This window comes from Dermacentor albipictus, chromosome 1 (assembly GCF_038994185.2).
Source record: "Dermacentor albipictus isolate Rhodes 1998 colony chromosome 1, USDA_Dalb.pri_finalv2, whole genome shotgun sequence".
Classification (NCBI taxonomy): domain Eukaryota; kingdom Metazoa; phylum Arthropoda; class Arachnida; order Ixodida; family Ixodidae; genus Dermacentor; species Dermacentor albipictus.
Window position 1 is genome coordinate 5,470,140 of NC_091821.1, and position 20,625 is coordinate 5,490,764.

General features: G+C 43.8%; 1 protein-coding gene across 9 annotated transcripts in view; it reads left to right on the top strand.

Moving 5' to 3' along the window:
* Ctl2 (Choline transporter-like 2) overlaps positions 1–20,625 on the top strand; it is a 608,937-nt gene that overhangs the window by 313,709 nt on the left and 274,603 nt on the right. For all 9 annotated transcript variants that reach the window (XM_065452835.2, XM_065452836.2, XM_065452840.2 and 6 more), the window contains 2 exons: positions 3,936–4,052; positions 19,803–19,875. In XM_065452835.2, coding sequence (XP_065308907.1) covers positions 3,936–4,052; positions 19,803–19,875 — 190 coding nt within the window. The remainder of the gene's footprint in view (positions 1–3,935; positions 4,053–19,802; positions 19,876–20,625) is intronic.

The following is a 20,625-nucleotide window of genomic DNA, read 5'->3' on the forward strand; positions in this document are numbered from 1 at the left end:
CTGAAGTTCTACAAGCCGGAAACCGTAAGGAACTTCAACATATGCCTAACGGAAGCCAACGTTTCCCAACAATTGAGGTCTTTCTGGGAAGTAGAACATTTGGGGCTGACTAACGAAGACAGACTTTCGAAAGATGACGAACACGTCCTGAAGAACTTCGTGGAAACAACTGTTAGAAACAATGGTCGCTATCAAGTTGAACTGCCGTGGCGCAGCAATTGTTCCCAGCTTAAAGATAACCGGGATGTTGCGTTAAAGAGGCTGGAGTCCTTGCAGAGAACGCTACACCGAGAACCAGAGTTTCAGAAGAAATATGACACTGTCATTAGGAACTACTATAACAAAGACTTCGCTGAGAAGGTCACAATGGGCAGTACGAGTGAACATATCACGTACTATATGCCACACCGAGCAGTAGTGCGACGCGACAGAACTACGACTGAAGTACGGGTGGTATCCGACGCCTCTTCTCATGCTCCGGAGTCACCTTCACTCAACGACGTCTTGTGGACAGGACCGAATTTGAACCCCAACATTATCGACTTACGGCTGAAGTTTCGCAGCTTCAAGATTATAATTTCCGCCGATATCGAAAAAGCGTTTCTTCAAATATCGCTGGCTGAACAAGACCGAGACGCGTTTTGTTACTTCTGGTTTGAAGAAGGATCTTCCAATATTGAAGAACTGCGCATCACAAGGGTTCCTTTTGGTGCCTGCAGCAGTCCCTTTCTCATTGCTGCAACTCTGCGACACCGCTTCCAACTAGTAGAAGACAAATGTCCTTCTACTGCCAAACTATTGAAAGGTCTTCACAGAAAGGCGGCCACCAATAGTGTGTCGGCTACTCAAGGACAGTCATGGAATTCTTGGGCCGAAACTATCTGCTTCAGGAGTCCAGAAAACGAAGAAGCCGATACAGAGGCAGAGACAGAGAAAAGAGAAAGCGATGCCATGAAATTAAGAAAAGAGTATATGGGACTTCTCGTATTTTGTCTAGTGTGGAATGATTTCTATTTAGTTGTGTGTGAAATATGTAACCAAGTCACAAAACCACACGCTCTGCGAAATCACTTGGAGCAGCGGCATGAAAGCACCGACACCTTTGGTAGGGGTGACGACACTGCTGACACGTCCGTGCTCCAACCGGCGGGTGAAAGGAAGTCCTCGGGGCACAGCTCCTTGTCATCGTCGTCCTCATCATCGTCTTCAACGTTATCGTCTTCCGCCCTGCGACACTCGAGCGGGCCTACCGGGCGCCCGTCGTCAACAGCAAAGGCTCCATCTGGGTCCTCACTGTCAGGGAGGCACAGCAGTGGGGTGAAAAGGCTAAAACGCAACAACCACGCGCTGGCCCCCGTTGTCCAGGTGGAGCGAATGCCACTTCCACGACAGCCTCGAGCCATAGCCGCCCGCAACAGCTCGCCAGGCCTTGAAAAGGAATTACCTTCACCCCAGCAGCCACCACCTTTAACCCCTGGAGGGCTAGGAATGCTGTCTGGGCCGGGGCCAGGGCAATCCAGTCACATAACACCCGACGCATGCACCAGCAGCACGTCAGCAATGGTGGCTGTGACGACTTCCACTGCGGCACCTACGCCCATCAGGAAGACATGCCAGAAATGGTTCCACCACGAACACAAAGTGCTCATAGTGCTGACGGCTTTGCCGACGGCAAAGTTCGCTCATGCAAAGTGCGCACTTCTAGTGGCAACACGTTGCGGAGACCGGCACAGATGCGGTACCACCTAGAATCTGCTGGACAAGCTCCGTCTTGAAAAGAAACACTCACCATCAAATTTATTTGAATAAGTTTCTGTAATTTAATTTAGTGCTAAGATTCGAAACACCCCCCTTTCACACATAGTGAACTGTAGCACCCCCAGTGGGAAGCTCTGCAATCGAGACCAGCTATAACGATGCCAGATGTAATAATCTATCAATAATAATGACCACATTTAAGTGCATTTACGATTTTCTAGCCTGGCGTATTGAAACTGCGTCCACATACAACGAACCTTTTTTAAATCGCCGTATTGTTACAATGAACACTTTGAACCGGGTCACGGTAAAAAGTGGGCACACGCAAAGTACCAAAGCATGGAAGTGTGACCAAACTTGGCGCATGGCAGCGCACGCCCTGCTCCAGTCCAACTGTGACCATGATAGGGTCTACGATATGAGCAAGTGCCTGCCATGCGCAGATTTCGGAATCCATGAAGAAGGCGACTGGTTTTCAAGGGGACGAGGAGGCGGACAGCATGATGTGGGATGTGTACCGTGTTTACATTGGTGCGTGCACCAGTATGATAACGGATGACACTGCAGCAGCACTCTCATTATTGCCGAGTTGTCCGTGCAGCACCATGTGCATTGCGCCTATTTCATTGATTAAATTCTGCCAGGGGAACAACGGCCGCTCAAGCGTGGCAGTTGTTACTGTCAATATTCACGCAGCCAGAGTCGACGAAAGTGCTGTGCCACACGCAATGTTGCAATGGATTGGTGGTTACTACGCCGTTATCGGGGGATCACTGTTCGTCAACGCTTCGTTTATGGATTGCTGATTGCTGATAATGCCTCGCGATAATGTCCTACCTTTCGAACATCGCATTTTTTTTCGCCCAAGCGACATAGATAACATAACTTTTCAGCTCTTGTGTGGCTGACACATAGTCTTAACGCCGAGACCTCAGGTCGAGGTCTGAGACCTTCGCAGAATGATGACAGCATGCAGTAGTTGACGCTTCTGCCCAACTGAACCACTTCGCTCTCGTGTGCAGAATATAGTCATGTCATGGTGCTAATAAAAATGTATCCCAAGCTCTCAAATTAAAAATGGCGGCTGCGCACATAGTTTCGAAATAACAGGCGATCGAAACTGGGTACAGTTTTGAAAGTGCTATACCACACTACATTTCATTCTTTAGATATACATTGCTAGTTGACATTTGTAGTTCTAGGAAATTTCTAGTGGGAACGCGCCGGGAGCAAAGATGACACTGAAAATTTGGTTATCGAACCAAAGCGCTACTGAATCGTAACTGCCGACGCTGGTGTCAATGTGGCTTTAATTTTTTAGTGTTTTTAAAAGCGAGTTCATGTATAACGAACTACTGATATAGTGACCACATTTTGTGGAATTATGGAGTTTGTTGTAGATGGATTCGATTGTATTCGAATAGATTTCATCGAAAACGAAAACAAAAATGCACATCTTATGATGAGCACACAGTGAACCCTTTTTGCGTAAGTGCACTTAAGTAAAGCATATGGCCTCCGTGAGTGTCATTGCTTCATCGCGGTCACAGAGCAAATATGTTGTACAGCCAAATTTGGCTGCCTTTTCATAGCTTTTGAATGTGAAAGCGTGTTTTAGGGAGTCATTTTTGAAGCAATTTGCTTAACTTTGGGCTCACCACAATGTCGCCAATTTTTCTGTCACTTTAAATAGTCTTTTAAAAGGCTGCTGAGTAGAAAAATTTGTCGCTAAGCATAAAAAAATTCGGTAAATCTAGTGATAAAATGCTGATATGGCAACACTGGTGTCAAGCAAGTCTTGTACCTGTTGCACACATGATCAACCAAATTGTTTTTTGGGTAGCAGCGAATGGTTGCCTCGTTGTAAGCAACACTATTTCAACACGTAAGCAACACACGTTTCAGCACGCCTCGCGATGCGTGCTGAAACGCCAGTAGCGCTTTGTGTGTTGTTGGCCTTTGCTGTGGTTTATTTGCCCAGTAAGCATTAGCAACTTAGTGCTTATTCATAGGCTGAGCTCGTAATCTGAGCATAATTTCTGTTCACTTGAGTAGCACTATTGCAGCTGCTTCTTCTGATAATTTGCATGTCCATTGTGGCAACGTGCACTGTAACGACACAGTGAAGGTAGGCCAGGAAGCTCATGTGTCATCCATGTTGTTTTGTTTTTTGGCAGGTGTGCGTGTCACAATGTCCCAACGAGACCTTCTTGGTCAGCAATGTCAAAGGGAATGAGGACATCATCCGTTCCAAGCTCATATGCCAGTATGGCGTGGATCCATTTGACAAGCAAGTATGTCATCATTGCCTAAAAATTTACTTGCTGGTAGCGACGTAAGAAAATGAAAATTTTAAAATACGGATACCCAGCTTCAAACATCGAATAAGGGCATGCAGATGTATTTAATAGCAAGTTTGTTTGCTTTAACTTGTAGGAAAATTGAAGTTATGTTGCCTACAGTAAAAAAATATTACAGTAAGCCATTACAATGAAAAGCTTATTTACTTGTCTTATTGAGTCATTCATACTGTTTGATTGGACTTGGGAACCTCTCTCACTATACAGCATCAAATGCCTCAGAGGTCCCATGCGAGTTGTTTTTCAGGCCACTTGTTGTCAAGCTCCTGAGTGTGACACAAGTAATGACAAATGAGGAAGGCACTAAGAGTTCTGCGAGTGCCTAGTGGTTTGGTTCTGTTGGAAAAACTTTGGGAAACTTTCTTGTGAAATGTGCAGCAAGCACCTTCTTTTGTTTTCCTTCTGTGTGAGACATGTCACCGACTCGCTGTCATTGATGCATCTGTAAGAATTCAACACAACCACGAATGTAGCGGGGGTATCAAGGGCAATTTTGATTGGTTGAAAAGTCTGTTTTGGTGATAACTCCAACTAAGAATGTGTAATGCACTGGCATAAGTACATGATAATGTAAGTTACACGGTAAGCTCAAAACATTTTAGCATAGTTTGATGTGTGCTGGCATCACATCGTGGTAATGCCCATTCCCTGCAGGATCTGCACAAACCTTGGGTTTTTCTGTGACGGACTGCGCGTCACTCTGTGTTAAAATGTTATAACAAAAGTGAGACGTGTTGCACAAATGGACCATTTGCTTGGAAAAGGCTGCTTGGAAGGGCATCACCATAGTGCTCATTGTATCCGTACTCCCTACAAAAGCATATACTTATTTCAGTTGGCCCTGATTCACTTTCATTGCACTAAGTTGCACCCTAGCTGTTTGCAGACTCGTTCTCCTTGGTGACTGCTAGCTTGCTGGTTTTCTACCCACGCAGCCAGTTCTTCTCTCAAGGTCGTGGCTGCTGGTTTGACCCCCACACTGGCACGTCACCTAGCAGTTTTCAGGTTCTTAATTGCCTTGACAAATGATCTCTCAAGCATTAATACATATGAGACAATTGAATTGTTTTGAGTGTGTTCATTCCTAATTCATTAAACTTTTGACCATTGAGTGGACCGTTCATCCTCTTTCGCCTTTTTTGTACCTGAACTTTTTCCTTTAGCCCAAACGCATGTTTTGCTTCTCTCTGACACATCTTCTCAACAATAATCCAGTTTTGATGCTTGTTGCATCAGCTGGCACAATCACTTAGGCACACGTATGTGTTAAAACACAGTATTGCCCTAAGTTAGCAGAAACTGTTCGTCTCTGGCGACACCCAACTCCGCACATACGCCCGGTCCCTGGTCGTCACGAGAATTAAAGGTCTTTCGTGCCATGGGAGCAAAATACAAAAAGGGGTGCTGCTAGCATGTTGCTGTGGGAGGATGAGTCACCACAAAACGCCCCTAGGAAAAGTCCCCGTGGATATCCTGCTTGCTCTCGCGATAATCAATGGACCCACTTCACTTCCGAGAGAGCTCGGGCAATCTCCATTGGCTTGGGCCTCTGATAAGTGTGGCTGGGCTCAGGATGACTGCGCGGGAGCACTAGGCACTGCTCTTTGGCTTCTGAAAAGGATCAACATCAGGTACGCGATTACCGTAGGTGCAGAGACACCGTAGACGAGCTCAAGTACGACGCCCTCACAGACGAGCCGACGGATGAGAGGAAAACGCTCACCCAGTGTTGTCCAGTAGAGACCTCCGCCAACCATGACGGGCCGTGGCCGGCAGCGCGAGCGCCACTGCCACAAACCGGTTTGTGGCGAAGACTGCCCCTGGCAACCAGCGTGAGTGGAAAGGGAGGGGCGTAGGGATGACAGAACAGGTGAATCCCACACAAAGGCAGCAGAGTGCACCTCCATGCCCACAACGTCCACTCTGCCCCTGCAGCTGATATAGTGTCACCCGCAGTGGGACGATGCTATCATGAAAAGCACTGACTGTGGGAAGCAAATGCTTCGTCTTCCTCTCACTTCAACGTGTCTCCGAAATTCGATATTACTGAACCTCCAGTACTAAACATGTGAGAAGACAGTGCACGTGATACCACACCATCTCGGCATGCCCATTCTTTGCACCCGTGACTGATTATGTACCTCTAACGCAAGGCACGCGGGCTGCATATGCACTCGGGCATGCTGTCAGCTTTGCCTGCGTATGGCAACCTGCCACCCCTCCCCCTAGCTCGCGCTTGGTTGCCCCCCTTTCCCCTTTCTCGAGTGCTCATCAGGCTGCCATCTATCTCTTGGCTCATCCTTGCACGATTTCACTCACACCTAAAGCGCACAGTGCGTGAAGCACAATAGGATCTTACTGCATTTTACATGCAGCACGACACTGCTTCTCGGGGGTAGCTCCAGTTTGCATGATATGAGAGGTGCATTCGTAAGGAGCCACTTGCAATTCAACCATTTGACCATGTGTATCTGCAGAAGTTTCCATTTATGGTTGGTTGTAATATCCTGTGTCGGCTTCCAGTTTCGGTTTCGAATCGGTTACGTCAGGGCGCCACTCAGTGCCAAACGCTTTAAGTACACCTGATGCGTTTCCCCTCGCTGGAATAAAGTGATTCTTTGTCTGGTCCCCGACTTGAGCAGTCCGGCTCTTTTTTGCGGCGCTGCGCGTCCTGGCCGTTTAGGCCTCATGCCTTAGGTCCTCCGTCTGGCTGCCTCGTCGAAGCTACTACAATTCTCTCGCTATTTCTTCACAGCAGCAGTGAAATTTCTTTATATTGAAATTGTGAATAAACACACTTTGTTATATTGAGGTTCTAAACACATGGTTTTCTATGGACAAGAAGTTATAAAAAGTTAAATCCTTTGATATATAGAGAATTTCGTTATATTGACATTCATTATATTGAGGTTTAATTGTATGTGAATTCACCATTTGTAATACGACCACAGTGGATGTATCGGAAAACATTCAATATCTTTATTATTGACCTACATCATTGCCTGTCGAGGTGATGCTCGTGCTGCACACTCACAGATAAAAATCGCGCCCGCATGGAAAACAACACTGTAACAACAATATAACAAGAAAAGAGAAAGAAAGCAAACAAAGAAAATTGTAGCTCAAAAAGGGAGATCATCAAAAAGGTAAAATAACAATGCAAAATATTGAATAAAACGAAACTGGCGTTGTGAAACACTGAAACACCTCCCTTGGGATGAACAAGTCAAAACGGGGGTAAAAGCAGTGTAAAAACCCGAGGCACCAAAAATGCAGTGCATGTGCAAGAACTCTAGGAACAGGAATGAATGTGATAGCAGAAAACAAAGGAGAAAAGCTGGTGCACTGTGTTACTTAACGTTGCAGATAATCGAGCTCTTTTCTTGAGTGTCAAAGAAGGTGCTGATGCAACTAGGGCCAAGCCATTCAATATACAATGCTTCAAAAATTTCTGCAACTTCTGATCATAACAGTCTGGTGCAGAAAAGGCAAACACCTACACGTGGCACAGTGCAAGGTCAAATTGCTGCCTGACTTTGAAGTTGTTTGCGTGTTCTCACAGGCAATCATTGACATGTTGGCCTGTTTGACCGACACCGCACTTACAGGACACAAACTGCTTGGCGTGTCTCTTTCTGCAGGCATTAGGCTGTTAGCCACTTACCTTCACATGCTTTCACAGACCACTGAGCTTGTCTGGGGCACAAAACGCAACCCAAACACCGGCGCGTCCTGCAGCCGTCTTAATCCTGTGTGACACTTTGTGCACATATAGGATAATGCCTGTTTTAGTCCTGTTGTTTTTTTTCGGTGGCATAGCACGTGTCCTTCGAAGTTCACACAAGAGGGCCCCCACAAGGTTGCATAAAAGAAAATAGAGAAGTCTAGCTACTCCCAATCACTTGAATTGGGAGGCAAGGCTCAGTGTAACTCGATGAGGGCACAGACTGCAGGAGGGCATTCTTCGTGGTGGCAAGTGTAACGGCACGTTTCACTAACTTCGAGTAGGTAGAGCTGAACAAAAGAAGGTGTTTCTTCGACTAACAGGTGTACATTCAGCAGGCGCGCTTTCTTAGGGTTGCTGCTGAACACACCGTTGGAAGAAGTGCGGTGACTTGGAGCTTGTTAGTGGGATGCATGAAGTGTTTCATGAAGTGGGCCTTTCAAGGCAAGGGATGTGGCATTGAGTGTCAAGAAGCAGGTGTGCAAATGCTACAGAGTAGCAAGCATACTGTATTTACTCGAATCTAACACGCACTTTTTTCTGATAAAATCAGTAAAAAAATTCTGTGAGCGTTAGAATCGCATACAACTCTGAATCTGCGTTACCATATCGCCATTGGCATTTCAAGATGGCTGTCTCGGACGTGCTTCGAGCCTCGCTGCCGTAGCTTTCTCCATGTCCTATAGTACGTGTGCTTAGACAATGCTTCCTTTGACTTAGGTTAGTGCACCGTCTGTCTTCCCGTTTTCTGCATTTGCTCTATCAGCATGGAAGTGCCGACTGCAAAGACATGCCGAGTTCATCACAATGTAGCAATTAAAAGGAAAGCGATCACATATGCGAAGATGGATGGAAATCGGGCCGCATCACGGGCGTTCGGAGTTCCCGAAACTTGCGTGCGGGACTGGCGCAAACAGGACAGGCGTTCTACACCGACGGCTCCTACGTACGGCACGGTCACGTGGCCCCTATCTTGAAAGCGATCTGTGGCGGAGACAAAAGTCTATGCATCTAGGCACACTGCCCTGTTCGCGTCTAGGTGAGAGGCCGGACAAAGGTCAATTCCCTCGCTCCTGCTACCGCACTTCCTTGCTCCAGCGTTTTGATAAAATGTTTCCGCGGTCATTGAGTGAAACGTGTTCATGTTTGCTTGTGCGCGCATGACACCATGCTTGTTAATTTAGTTAGTAAGCGAATGTTTAGAAGTTTATACGGCCGATAAAACTACTAGCCTTACTTTTCGTATATCTGTCTACTAATTTGCTTTTGTAATCGATACTTCGTCTTTTGGGCAAAACTGTGACTATATTTATTTATCGCAACCTTAGTGCATTGGGAGTAAATGCTTTGTTTTTTCCAAATGAGGTAAAGTTGTATTTCTGTAAGAAAGAATGAGGTGCACGGTACTGTAAAGGACTTTTCTTTATTTAGGTCATGGCACACGGGTACGCGTTACAATAGAGGGCTTTCCTCCCCCCTTTTTTTTTGGTCACGGAAAACAGGTGCACATTACAATCAAGGGCATGTTAGTATCAAGTAAACACGGTAATCTCTGTCCTCCTGCTCTAGTCCAAAAATGACCTTTGGGCAGCTGCAAACATTTTCAAATAGTTTTGGAAGCTGCTGGCAGGTGTGGAACCATTTGGGACAGGAGCTCTAACAAGTAGGAGACAGTCGAGAGACGAGAGCTGCCATCTTTTTTAGGAACCAAGCAAGCTTTGTGAGCACTGTATTGTGTGCACAGATATGTCCTGTGGCATTGGTGGCACCGCAGACTAGTAGCAGTTCGAAATTGAAAGCAGACTGAGGCGACCTGTACACAGTGTGTGCATATTTCAGTGCTGCATGTAATGGCCTGGTAAACATATGAAATCACCACTTTTTGCCAAAATTAGCAGAATTGCTTTCCTGTCTTGTGTACACTAGTTGGTGCTCACTGATGCCGTGTACACATCCACACACAGACAAATACTGGGACTACTATGAAATATTTATTTAGCAGTTGCTGGTGCAAAATTTTTTCTCTTCTTTTTTTGCAGTTGACATGTACAAATCTGGCACTTTCTTTTATTTACCTGAAACGTATTATAAGCATGAATGCTCTAGGCGCAATGAGCTTGCCAGGGGAGCAAAAACGTGATCGTGTGCTCAGGGCTGAGAATTTGCTGAATGTGCTCCCTTTCGTAGCTCCGCTTGCTGGCTGAGAGCTGCTATGACTGGTGGGAAATTCCCCTCAGGGACCAAAAAACTTCATCTAACTGCCCCTGTTCAGGGTTTCAATTTGTCTCTAGATTTATTTACCAATTCAAGCATAATGACAATTCTCTACGGAACTTTAGCAGGAAAGGCATATACTATATATCAACAAAATGTGTTACAAAAAGCAAAAAATACTGGTGAAAACACTATAAATGAAAAAGGATATAGAAGCATGTGTAATAAGGATTTGGAAAGTACTCTGGTAGTAAAATGAGCACTCGGAATACAAAGCACAACCTATAGGGGTATTACTCTAATTTGCGTGGGCATACCTGACCTGCTACTCTGGATTGCACTGCACCAGCAGAGTGGCAGTCGCTCGCTAGTACTTTCACAGTAGCCCTAACAGTCCTAACCTGTGATTTGCAGCGAGTTGTGGCCATGGTGGATTCAGGCCAGGGAAACACGGCAAGTCTTAGTTACACACGCCAACAAGGGCATAAACAACAGGTACAAACAAAGCCACAGTGGCATGGCTCAGGCAAAAACTGCAAAAATGGGGGAAGCGCACAAGAGGCTGTTACAGTCAAATCTTGATAACGAACCACGTGGGACTGCTGAAAATAGCTCGTTGTTCTGAAAGGTCATTATAGTAAAAGCCCCAAAATTAACCATTACACCAATCAATGCACGAGTTCATAAGTTGCACTGCTTAAGCTACCATATTTATGTGATTATAAGCAGCCCCGCAATTGTTGCAAAAAAAAAAAAAGATTGGAAAAAAGTTTACGTGTGAATCTAAGCAGCCCCTTTTTGCAAGGAAGAGCACGTAGCCAAGGCTGCTATGCATGCCTGCTCATTCTATCGTCGAGCCTGAGCCGTAGAAGTCCCGAGGTGGCATGGCATCGGCAGTGTGATCTCAGGCTTCTTGTGTTGCTGCATTCTGGCACTACACGACAAATAAAAGCACAGAACACAAAAGACTAAGCCTCCCCCCCCCCCCCCCTAAAAAAATGTCCGAAAGTGACCTCTATAACTCTATCAACTCTATGAGCATGTTGTCACGAAGGGCCTGGTATCGGCGGCGCACGGCAAGTTTCGTGAGCATCACGTGCGCGTGCATTGCTTTGTTTGGTGTCAGTTTGACAGCCCTAATGAAACGCGGAATGAAGTTGAAGAAGGCTTCCTACAGCTTGAAGTTCAAGTGAACTGTGTTGCGTTTGCTGCATTATCAGGTCGAGCAAGTAGTGAGACCAGATTTTGAAAGGCGCTACGACATGTAAGAAGTTCACGGGACTGCACAAGGGCCGACATCTTCAAATTGAAGAAATCTGCGAGTTTGTTCGCAGCAAATGACTCAGGGTCTTCGCTGTCGCTGCTGAAGCAATCCAGATGAAAGCGTTGTAGATCGCAACAAGAATGCAGATTCCCCACATGGTGTTTCATGCAAGCCGGGGTTGGGTGGAGCATATGATGAGAAGAAATTGATTTTCTTTGAAACGCCGCATAACAATATGCCTAAAGCTGCCAGCTGATTTCAAAGAAAAACTTATCGCTTTTCAGCAGTGTGTAATGAAACTCCGCAGGGAACACAGCTACAAGCTCGGCCAGATCGGCAGCGCCGATGAGATGCCGGTGTATTTTGACATGGCAAGGGCATGCACAGTTCATAAAGTAGGAGCCTGAGAAGTAAGGATGAAGGTGACGGTACGAGAAGTAGCGTGTCACAGTGATGCTGTCCATAATAGCTGACGGTCGAAAGCTTATACTACGCATGATCGCTGAAAGGAGAAACATGCCCAAAAATTTTATTTATTTATACAATACTGCAGGCCCAAATGAGGGCCCAAGCAGGAGGGGCAGAATACATAAATATTTGCGTATGCACGTACTTATATATACATACAGATATGAAAAGAAAATACAAAAGCAATGCAACATATTGACACGTGTACTTATCTTTATCGGGCAACCACATTTCGCCGCCTAACAAATGTAATCGCACAGCGTGGGACGCGCCTGCATGTATCCGAAGTTTCTGGAAAGGTATCGATGCATCGATCCGCTGTCTGTTGTCGCCAAACGTTATGTTATCTGATTTAATCGCCCGACGCGAATGGTGTAGAACTTCGTGGAAGGCACGCGGGTCCGAACGATTAGTCTGGAACATTCGATGACTGCTCTGTAAAAGCCGACGCGCTTGACCCGCTGATCAGATTTTCGACGATCGCCGACTGTGTTCGCCGCTATCGTTGTGCTTTAAGTGTAGCCTGTTTTGTGGGCACAGGTTCGCCCAATAAAGGCTAGCTTTGTCTTTCACAGTACTGCTACTGTGTCATTTAACGTCACTACCACGTCACAATATGTAAATATTATAAGAAAACAAAAAATGAAAGCGACGACTAATAAGATTAAGAGAAGGTACACTGAAGGAAGGCAACTTGACAAACATTAGAACAGTATCACACGCATTTGTGAGCACTGGCAACCACTATCGAGAGAGGGAAAAAAAAAGTACCAGAAGTTGAACGAGCGCTCATTGCAAAATACTGAATAGAATAAGGATGATGTGGAAAGTATTATACAATATTCACGTGTAAAAAAGAAGAAAACAGTAACAAGGTTTGCCCATATGGCAATACCCCCAGTATCAAAGACGCAAGTGGTCTATAGAATCGGTGTTTATCAATTGTGATAATGGCAGGCTGTTCCAATCTGTAACAGTGCGAGGGAAGAATGAAAACTTAAAAAGGTTAGTACGGGTGTTATAAGGCGTCAAAGAATCAGCGTGATGATGCCGTGTTTGGTGCGCTGTAAGTGGTTTAACATAAGCTTGTGGCTGGAGGGACAAACAGTTGTTTTTAAGCAAGAAAAGAAATTTCAGTCGTATTTTCCTGCGTAGTTGTAGCGTTTGGATATTATGTTGAATCATTAGGCTAGTAGGAGAGTCACTCAGTCTATATTTAGAAAAAATAAACCTGACAGCTTTACGTTGGACCATCTCTAAAGTGTTAATGTTAATTTTCTTATAGGAATCCCACACAATGCATGCATATTCCAGTTTCGGTCGGATGAGTGAAGTGTAAGCCAGTAATCTAGTACTAGAGGGAGCGTGCTTTAGTTTGTGCCTGAGAAGACAAAGCTTCCTGAAAGTCGAGTTACATATGTTAAAAATGTGCCTATTCCAGCTGAGGTCACTGGTTATTGTGATTCCAAGATAGTTATATTGGCTGACCTTGGTCAGTGGTTTCGGGCCGAGGTTATAGATAAACAACATTTTATTTATTTATTTTTTGTTATGGACATATAAACAGTTTTTTCTCTGTTCAATTCCATACCCCACCGACTGTACCAGGAAAGAATGTTTTGAAGGTCATAGTTAAGCATTAATTGATCATCGTGGCAAGTAACCTCGTTAAACAACACACAATCGTCAGCAAATAGTCTAACTTGAACGGGATGAGAAATTTTGTTTGTGATGTCGTTTATGTAAATTAGAAATAGTAAAGGTCCTAGCACGCTACCTTGAGGTACTCCAGAGGTTACTGAAAGTTCGTTAGAAGAGTAATTATCAACTAAAACGAACTGCTTGCGATTAGACAGATAAGCCGCCACCCAGTTAATAATATAGGCTGGGAGATCTATTGACTGTAATTTTTCTATAAGTTTATTGTGAGGTACAAGGTCAAATGCTTTCTTAAAGTCTAAAAATATTACGTCAATTTGGCTTGACTTGTCAAGAGCACCTGCAAAGTTGTGAATAATTGTGGTTAATTGTGTCGCAGTAGAGAAACCCTTCCGGAAACCATGCTGATGAGGAGACAGTACGTTGTTGTCACTTAGGAATTTGGTTATTTCATTAGCTATAATATGTTCGATTAACTTGCAACATGATGAAGTTAATTATATAGGACGATAACTAGTTACTAGGGTTCTGTCACCTTTTTTTGGTATGGGAACGACACGTGCAGTAAGCCAGTCTGTAGGAAGATTAGCCGAAGATAACGAGGAACGGAAGATAACAACAAGAAAAGGGGCTAACGCTTCAGCATATCTGCACAGAAAAGCGTTCGGTATGTTGTCTGGTCCTGGAGATGATTTAGCTTTGAGGTTCAGCAGCATCGACACTACACCCGGTTGCGATACAATATCAGAGGTCGAGTTGCATGACATGTGGTTAACGTTTATACCACCATCAAAATGGGAAAAAACACTCAGAAAATAATTATTGAAGTGCTCCGCGATGCATTGTTTTTCGACAACGACATGGCCCTCGTGAACAATTTGGTTAATTTGCTTGGTTTTTGAGCTTAGAAAAGCCCAAAATTTTTGGGGTGCTGTTTGAATGAAATTTGGCATTGTATGGTGAAAATACCAGCGCTTAGCTAGCCGCACTTCTTGCTTTAGCTTATTTTGGATTTCATGAATTGAAACACGTGAGGCACATTGTCGTCTTAAGCGCTTAACTTTTCTTTTAAGGTGCAAGTTCTTTCTCGTTATCCAGGGAGTAGTCTTGGAAGTTTTTTTAGTTCTATTAGGAATAAAGTTGCTAAGGCAGTGAGCGATAATTTCTTTAAATTTATCCCAAAGCACAGTAGTATTGTTACTGTGAAAGTTATCAAAGCACTGCTCAAGATAATCCAAGACACTTTCGTCTCTGGCACGAGAAAAATCTTTAACAGCGATTGTTTTACATTTTTTAGTGTTAAGCACTCCCAAAGAACAAGAAGAATATACCAGACTATGGTCAGAAATTCCAGGCTCAACCGAAACAAAAAAGTTTTCTAATGAACGACTTACAAAAACGAGGTCAAGTATGGTTGCTGACGTACCATAGGTGCGCGTTGGCTGTATCACAACCTGGTGTAGATTGTGAGACAGAATGATGTCATGTAAGTAATCTAAGTGTGAATTAGTCCCGGTGCAGAGAAACCCGTTCTCCCAATCAATATCTGGTAGGTTAAAGTCGCCTATAAGTAGCACTTTATCGCTTGTGAATGAAACCATGTGTTCAAAAAGATCACGAAAAAATTCTGGGCGCGAGTCAGGTACTCGATAAACTGCAAATAGCAAAAATGATTTATCCCAGCAAGTAAGCTTCATTGTAACAGATTCCAGGTTATCGGCCTGACATAACAGTGTACGGGATATAGTTTCTTTTATCAAAACTGCTACCCCGCCCCCTCTAGTACACCTGTCACGGCGATATGCTTGATAAGATGGAGGAAACACAACAGCATCTTCAATATTGTCATGCAACCATGTTTCTGTTAACTGCATGTGGAGTTTAACCCATGATAGTTGCCTCAAGGCTTTCTGATTTATTAACGACACTGCGGGCGTTGATGTTCAAAATTCTCAGTTCTTTAACACCAGGGGAAGTATCAGCAGAGGCAAGTCAATCATTTTTCGAAGTATTTACATGGCCGTCAGTTTTGATCCTCAAGTTCTTACTGCCATCCCATGTGAAAAGCTCATTGTTAATATGCATCTTATCATTAATTAAGCGAACTTTCTTGCCTTGTTCTCTTTCACTTTTAGCACTATCCCACAAGAGTTTCCGTTTCCTTAGTGTGTTGTGCGAGTAATCGTTTTGAATCGATATTCGACTACCCTTTAGTTTGTACGCACTTTTTAAGACAGGCTGTTTTTCGGTAAAGTCCTGGAAATAAATGATGACTGGTCTCTTGTTACCTTTGTTACCAAGACGATGAATTCGGCTGACAGATTTGCAAGGAACAGCAAGCTTTGCAGAAAACGCCTCGCCAAGAACTTTATTTTTAAGAATAGGTTCAGTTTCGCCGGCATCCTCCGGAATGCCAAAGACTACGAGATTGGATCTCCTGCTCCTATCCTCTAGATCAGTCAACTTAGCCTCCAGTGACCTTACTGTACATTCAAGGTCATCTACACGCGAGGCTCGTTTTTCTAATTCAACGAATCTGGCTCCCCAGTCAGCTATAACGTTTTCCACCTTATTATGTTGCTCCCTGAGAGCAGTCACGTCAGCTGCCAACTTGCTCTGACCAGACAGCAAATCTTTCAGCACGGATTCGATAGAGGCCCCACTACCGCCAGTGGGGCCGGGATTTAACTCAATGTCGCCACACATCAGCAGCAAGCATACACAGTACACATCATGGACAATAGAAGCCCACCGTAGGGGGCACGGCAAGACCAAAAGACCATGACAATCACTTCTAATCGTGCTATAGCAGTTACTAACCTGCACAAGGTAGCAGAACGGTTTAAGCCACATGCTTGTCGATGGTCCGCCGTGCCCACTGAAAGTGTAGGCCTGGAGCTGTTCCTTTATAAAGCGATGCGTCGACGTCACGTGAAGAATAGGCAGTTGCAGTTGTGCCGAGAGAGCGGCTTAATTGATGGTGTACTTAAATACATATTTCTTCTTTTTCCTTGTTATTGTTACTATTGTGCATTTATTTAGTAGTGTTAAGGGTCATCTGCCCGTGTGTGTACCAGTTCCTGTTTGCAATGTGCTGTTCTGTTCAACACTTCATGATCATCAACAGGAGTTAAGGTATGAGGACACTTTTGAAATACCAATTTTGTTTAAAAATATTGCTTTTTAAGTTTTATGTTTTTGTGCAACCACACACACTCCTTTACCCTCCTTTACCGATCTCAAAATAATCATGGCTCTACGTTGTGCCATTCAAAAGTTACATGCTAATTTGTAGCGTACACCCTACTTGGGGAAACTGAGAAATATTGGTTTCGCTTTTTGCTTCATTTTCTTTAGAAATATAATAGGTAAGTTGAGTGTTATTTTTTGCCTATATCAATTATATGATATGAAAAATGTAGTATTTTACAATATTTTGGTAATATTTTGCTTAAAGCCTGCATGAGGGTGTGCTTCAATGGCCTGATTTGTCCTGTAGGAATCGTCCGTGTTCCAGAACCACTGAGAATCAAAATGGATGGTATCATTTACTGGTCAGCAGTCGAATAAAGCAAGAAATGGTTAGAGTATCGATGGAAAAAGAATAGGGAAGAGATTGACAGAACCAGAACAGGCACATGTAACTGTACAATATATATAGATAGAAGTTTTAGTGAAGAAAGAAAACGACCAGGGAAAGACAGGCAAAATACTAGGCAGCAATGCCTGATGAGATCAAGCTGGCTAGGTGACTATTTGTCACCGCACCCCACCCAGTTTCAATGGAATGCTAATCAAAATCATAATTATCATCATTGGCAAAGGGCTCCAAAAAATGTACAGGAGCCTGCCAATAAGTTCAGCTTCTTTGATGCTATCTGCCATTTTAACTGCGGAAACCACACAACTTTAGATGCCTTGCGGCAAATTGGAATTGAACCTGGTCAATTCAGTGTTAAAGCTTGTCGTATTGTCAGGTTGTAGTGACGGCGAAGAACACATTGGCAATAACTATAAATCGCAAAACTCTCTCTTTATTGGGTGAACCTGTGCCCAGAAAAGCAGGCTACTCTCGAAACACAACAATAGCGTCGAGCACAATCTGCGATCTTGGGAAATCTCATCTGTGGGTTAAGCGTGTTGGCTTTCATACATGACTCGTCCACCGTTCCAGCGTAATCGCTTGTGCCTGCGTGCCTTCCAGAAAGTACTACACAATTTGTGTCGTGCATGCAATCTGATTACACAGTTTAATGAGAACATACACAACGGAAAGAATCAACAAAAATCTTAGAGTAAGTTCCAAATCGTGCAGGTGTGTCTTTTCCTGAGCGATAGCTTTAAGTTAGTGGGGGAAATACAGTCGCTGGAAAAAGGATAAATGAGTACATGTGTCAATATGAAGGACCACTCTCTTCTCATGGAGGCATCTTGTCAGTCGTCTGATGGAGCAAAGCAATTCAGAAAAACTTTCACCCACGATTACGATACTTCCTAATGCGAAATTTGAGAGCAGCTTTATACTTGTTTTCATATCGTGATATATTGAGGCAAAGAATTCGAGAGAGATGTGTAGCAGAGTCGGCAATCGTCGAAAATCTGATTTGCGGGTCAAGTTCGTCGGCTTTTATACCCGACTCGTCAAAGGTTCCAGTGCAATCGCTGGTGCTGTGTTGCTTCCAGAAAGTACTACACAATTTGCCTCGCGCATACAATCAGATTACAAAACAATTGCAAACAATGATAGTCAAAACAAGCGCAAACAAGACCAAACCAGGCTACCCAAACAAGTGCGAGTGAGAGCTGATGCAAGGAGACGATAGTACGAAACGAGCGGTCCAACTGAGACCAGATATGACTACGCATCGAGCAGTCCGGGAGATCAAATTCCCGTGCACAAGTCACTGAAGGGGCCACTCTCATTGGTTGCGCCATTCATCTCCCGCTGTGCTTGTTCGCTCAGTTATGCCGGCGCCGCCACTCTCCACAGGAAGGGACACCCAAGTGCTGCGCGCTAAAAATGTGAGCTGACAAACGGGTAAAACATGACAAGGAGGATGCTCAAGGGGAGAGCCTTGCTACAAGTCTGGGGAGTATCGCCCTTTGGCACTTTGCTTTCATGCATATATTGCAACTTTTATTCATCTTTTCCTTGAAATGGACATTTGCTGATTTTTTTGCTGCACCATCATTTATGGACATTTATTTGATGAAGAATATCTGAAACTTTGCAGGCTGTTTTATTACATATTAAGGCGTCCAGTGAACTGAGATTTTTGAATTCCACTCATAATACTTTACATTATCGCCAGCTTTCTCAAAGTATTGCCTTGCAAAAAAGGCAGTTTTTTTCTTTGTGTTTTTAGTATTTGATGAATAATTCATCAAATATACCTCACTTCTTTTTTTCTAGTTCATTGCTCAGCTCATAGGTAGCCCTACATAATCTCCAAAGCATTATGAGATAGACCAATTGGTTTTAAAGGTACAAATGGTTATGTCAGGGGTAAATTTGGTACTTAAAAAAAAACACAAAAAAACACTGAATTAAAAAATTCAGTTTCTTTTCAATGCATTTAACGCATAAATACCATTAAAAGAGTCTTCTAGTAAGGGACCATAATTTCATCTACTAAAATAAAAATAAAAAATTCTACAAAGAGTCTCCCCGTATTATTTGCATGGTAAATGATGCAATAACCTTCGTATTGACACTGAGTTCACTACGCAGATGATTGGTGAAGATAATAGGACAGAAGCCAGTACGGTACTTTGAGGTACTCTGAAATTAATGTGAACTATACAAGAGTCTTGGCTGGATATCTGAACAAATTGGGTTCGACAGTTCAAGTAGGCAGTAATCAAGTAGTCAGCTGTTGAATGATGTATTTTTTCATAAATTCGTTTATTTTGCCTTTGGTGTATGAACAATCCCACTGTGTATGCTGGGTATCCGATTGGTACCCCTACCAGTCCAGTCCAGTCGTAATCTTTATTGTTTGTAATGAATGTTTATGTGTGGCACCTTCCCTTAGTGTCCTTGACGTTAGACGGTGGGCCATGTGTGGGGCCTCACCCAAGATGCACCCATTGTTCTGCTTCTTTTCTGCTGTCAATCTGTTCACTTCTCACCTGACTGTGTTGCTGCTGCTGCTGCTCTGAAATTACTCTTTTTACCAGGAATGAACATTTGTTAGAAACAATCCACTTATTAATTTCGGTGCTGTTTTTTTCTCGCATGTCTCAGTGGTACTGAAGGCATAAATACAGAAAGAGGTCTCAAAGTCAAAATGCAGTCCTGATATTGGGAGACAATTTATTGCTGACCTATGCACCGATCCACATCTCTTCACAGACATACAGGAATCTCCAGGACCTGACTGGAAAGGACCAGAAGTGTGCTGCTTATTATCTCAAGAGCAGCAGCGGTGAGTGTTACAGCCTGCAACCGCATTTTTTGCCTGCATTTACATTTTCTTTGAAACTGATTGAGACCTTTTCTGGCTTCCTTACTGGTCAGCCCATTTGGGATAAGCTGGTTGAGAAGTTCACAACTTCAGTATATAGGCTTTATGCTACTCCAAGTAATTCGCTGAAAAGTAAATTTCACGGCTTTACTGAAGTACCATTATTCACTGGTAGTGTCAGTGCAACCATGGACAATGATTTATTGTTGTCATAGGTTCATCACATATCTGACAGCTTGGTTTGCTGCAGCAAACCAAGACATTGATTTGAGGTCTATGTCCAAGGCCTCCCCTAATACCAGGGCAATGTTCTGCACAGTGAAGGGTAATGCTTTATTGATTGCTTTCTGATGTATTCCTTGAGAATGATGGGAAAAAGAAAGGTGGCATTAACTTGAGAACTACTGTTTATTGTTTATTTCAGTGCCTGTAAACAGCCTTGGGGACAGGTCACTACATAGTGCATACAAGAGCATGAACATAACAAAATGTGAACACAGAACAGAATTTTCACCAATAGCACGTGCTAAAGTACACAAGGCATGAGTTTGTATAAGAAACTGAAGAAAAAGATGTACTTGCTGAACTAATTTGCATCAAGCATCCTGTGCGCCAACTTTATGCAGACACTCAATTGAAAACGTTCATGTCAGATGAACTGGCATAGTGCACCTGTTGCAGCCTTGTCATGGGGCAAGTTAGAGAAAGCTT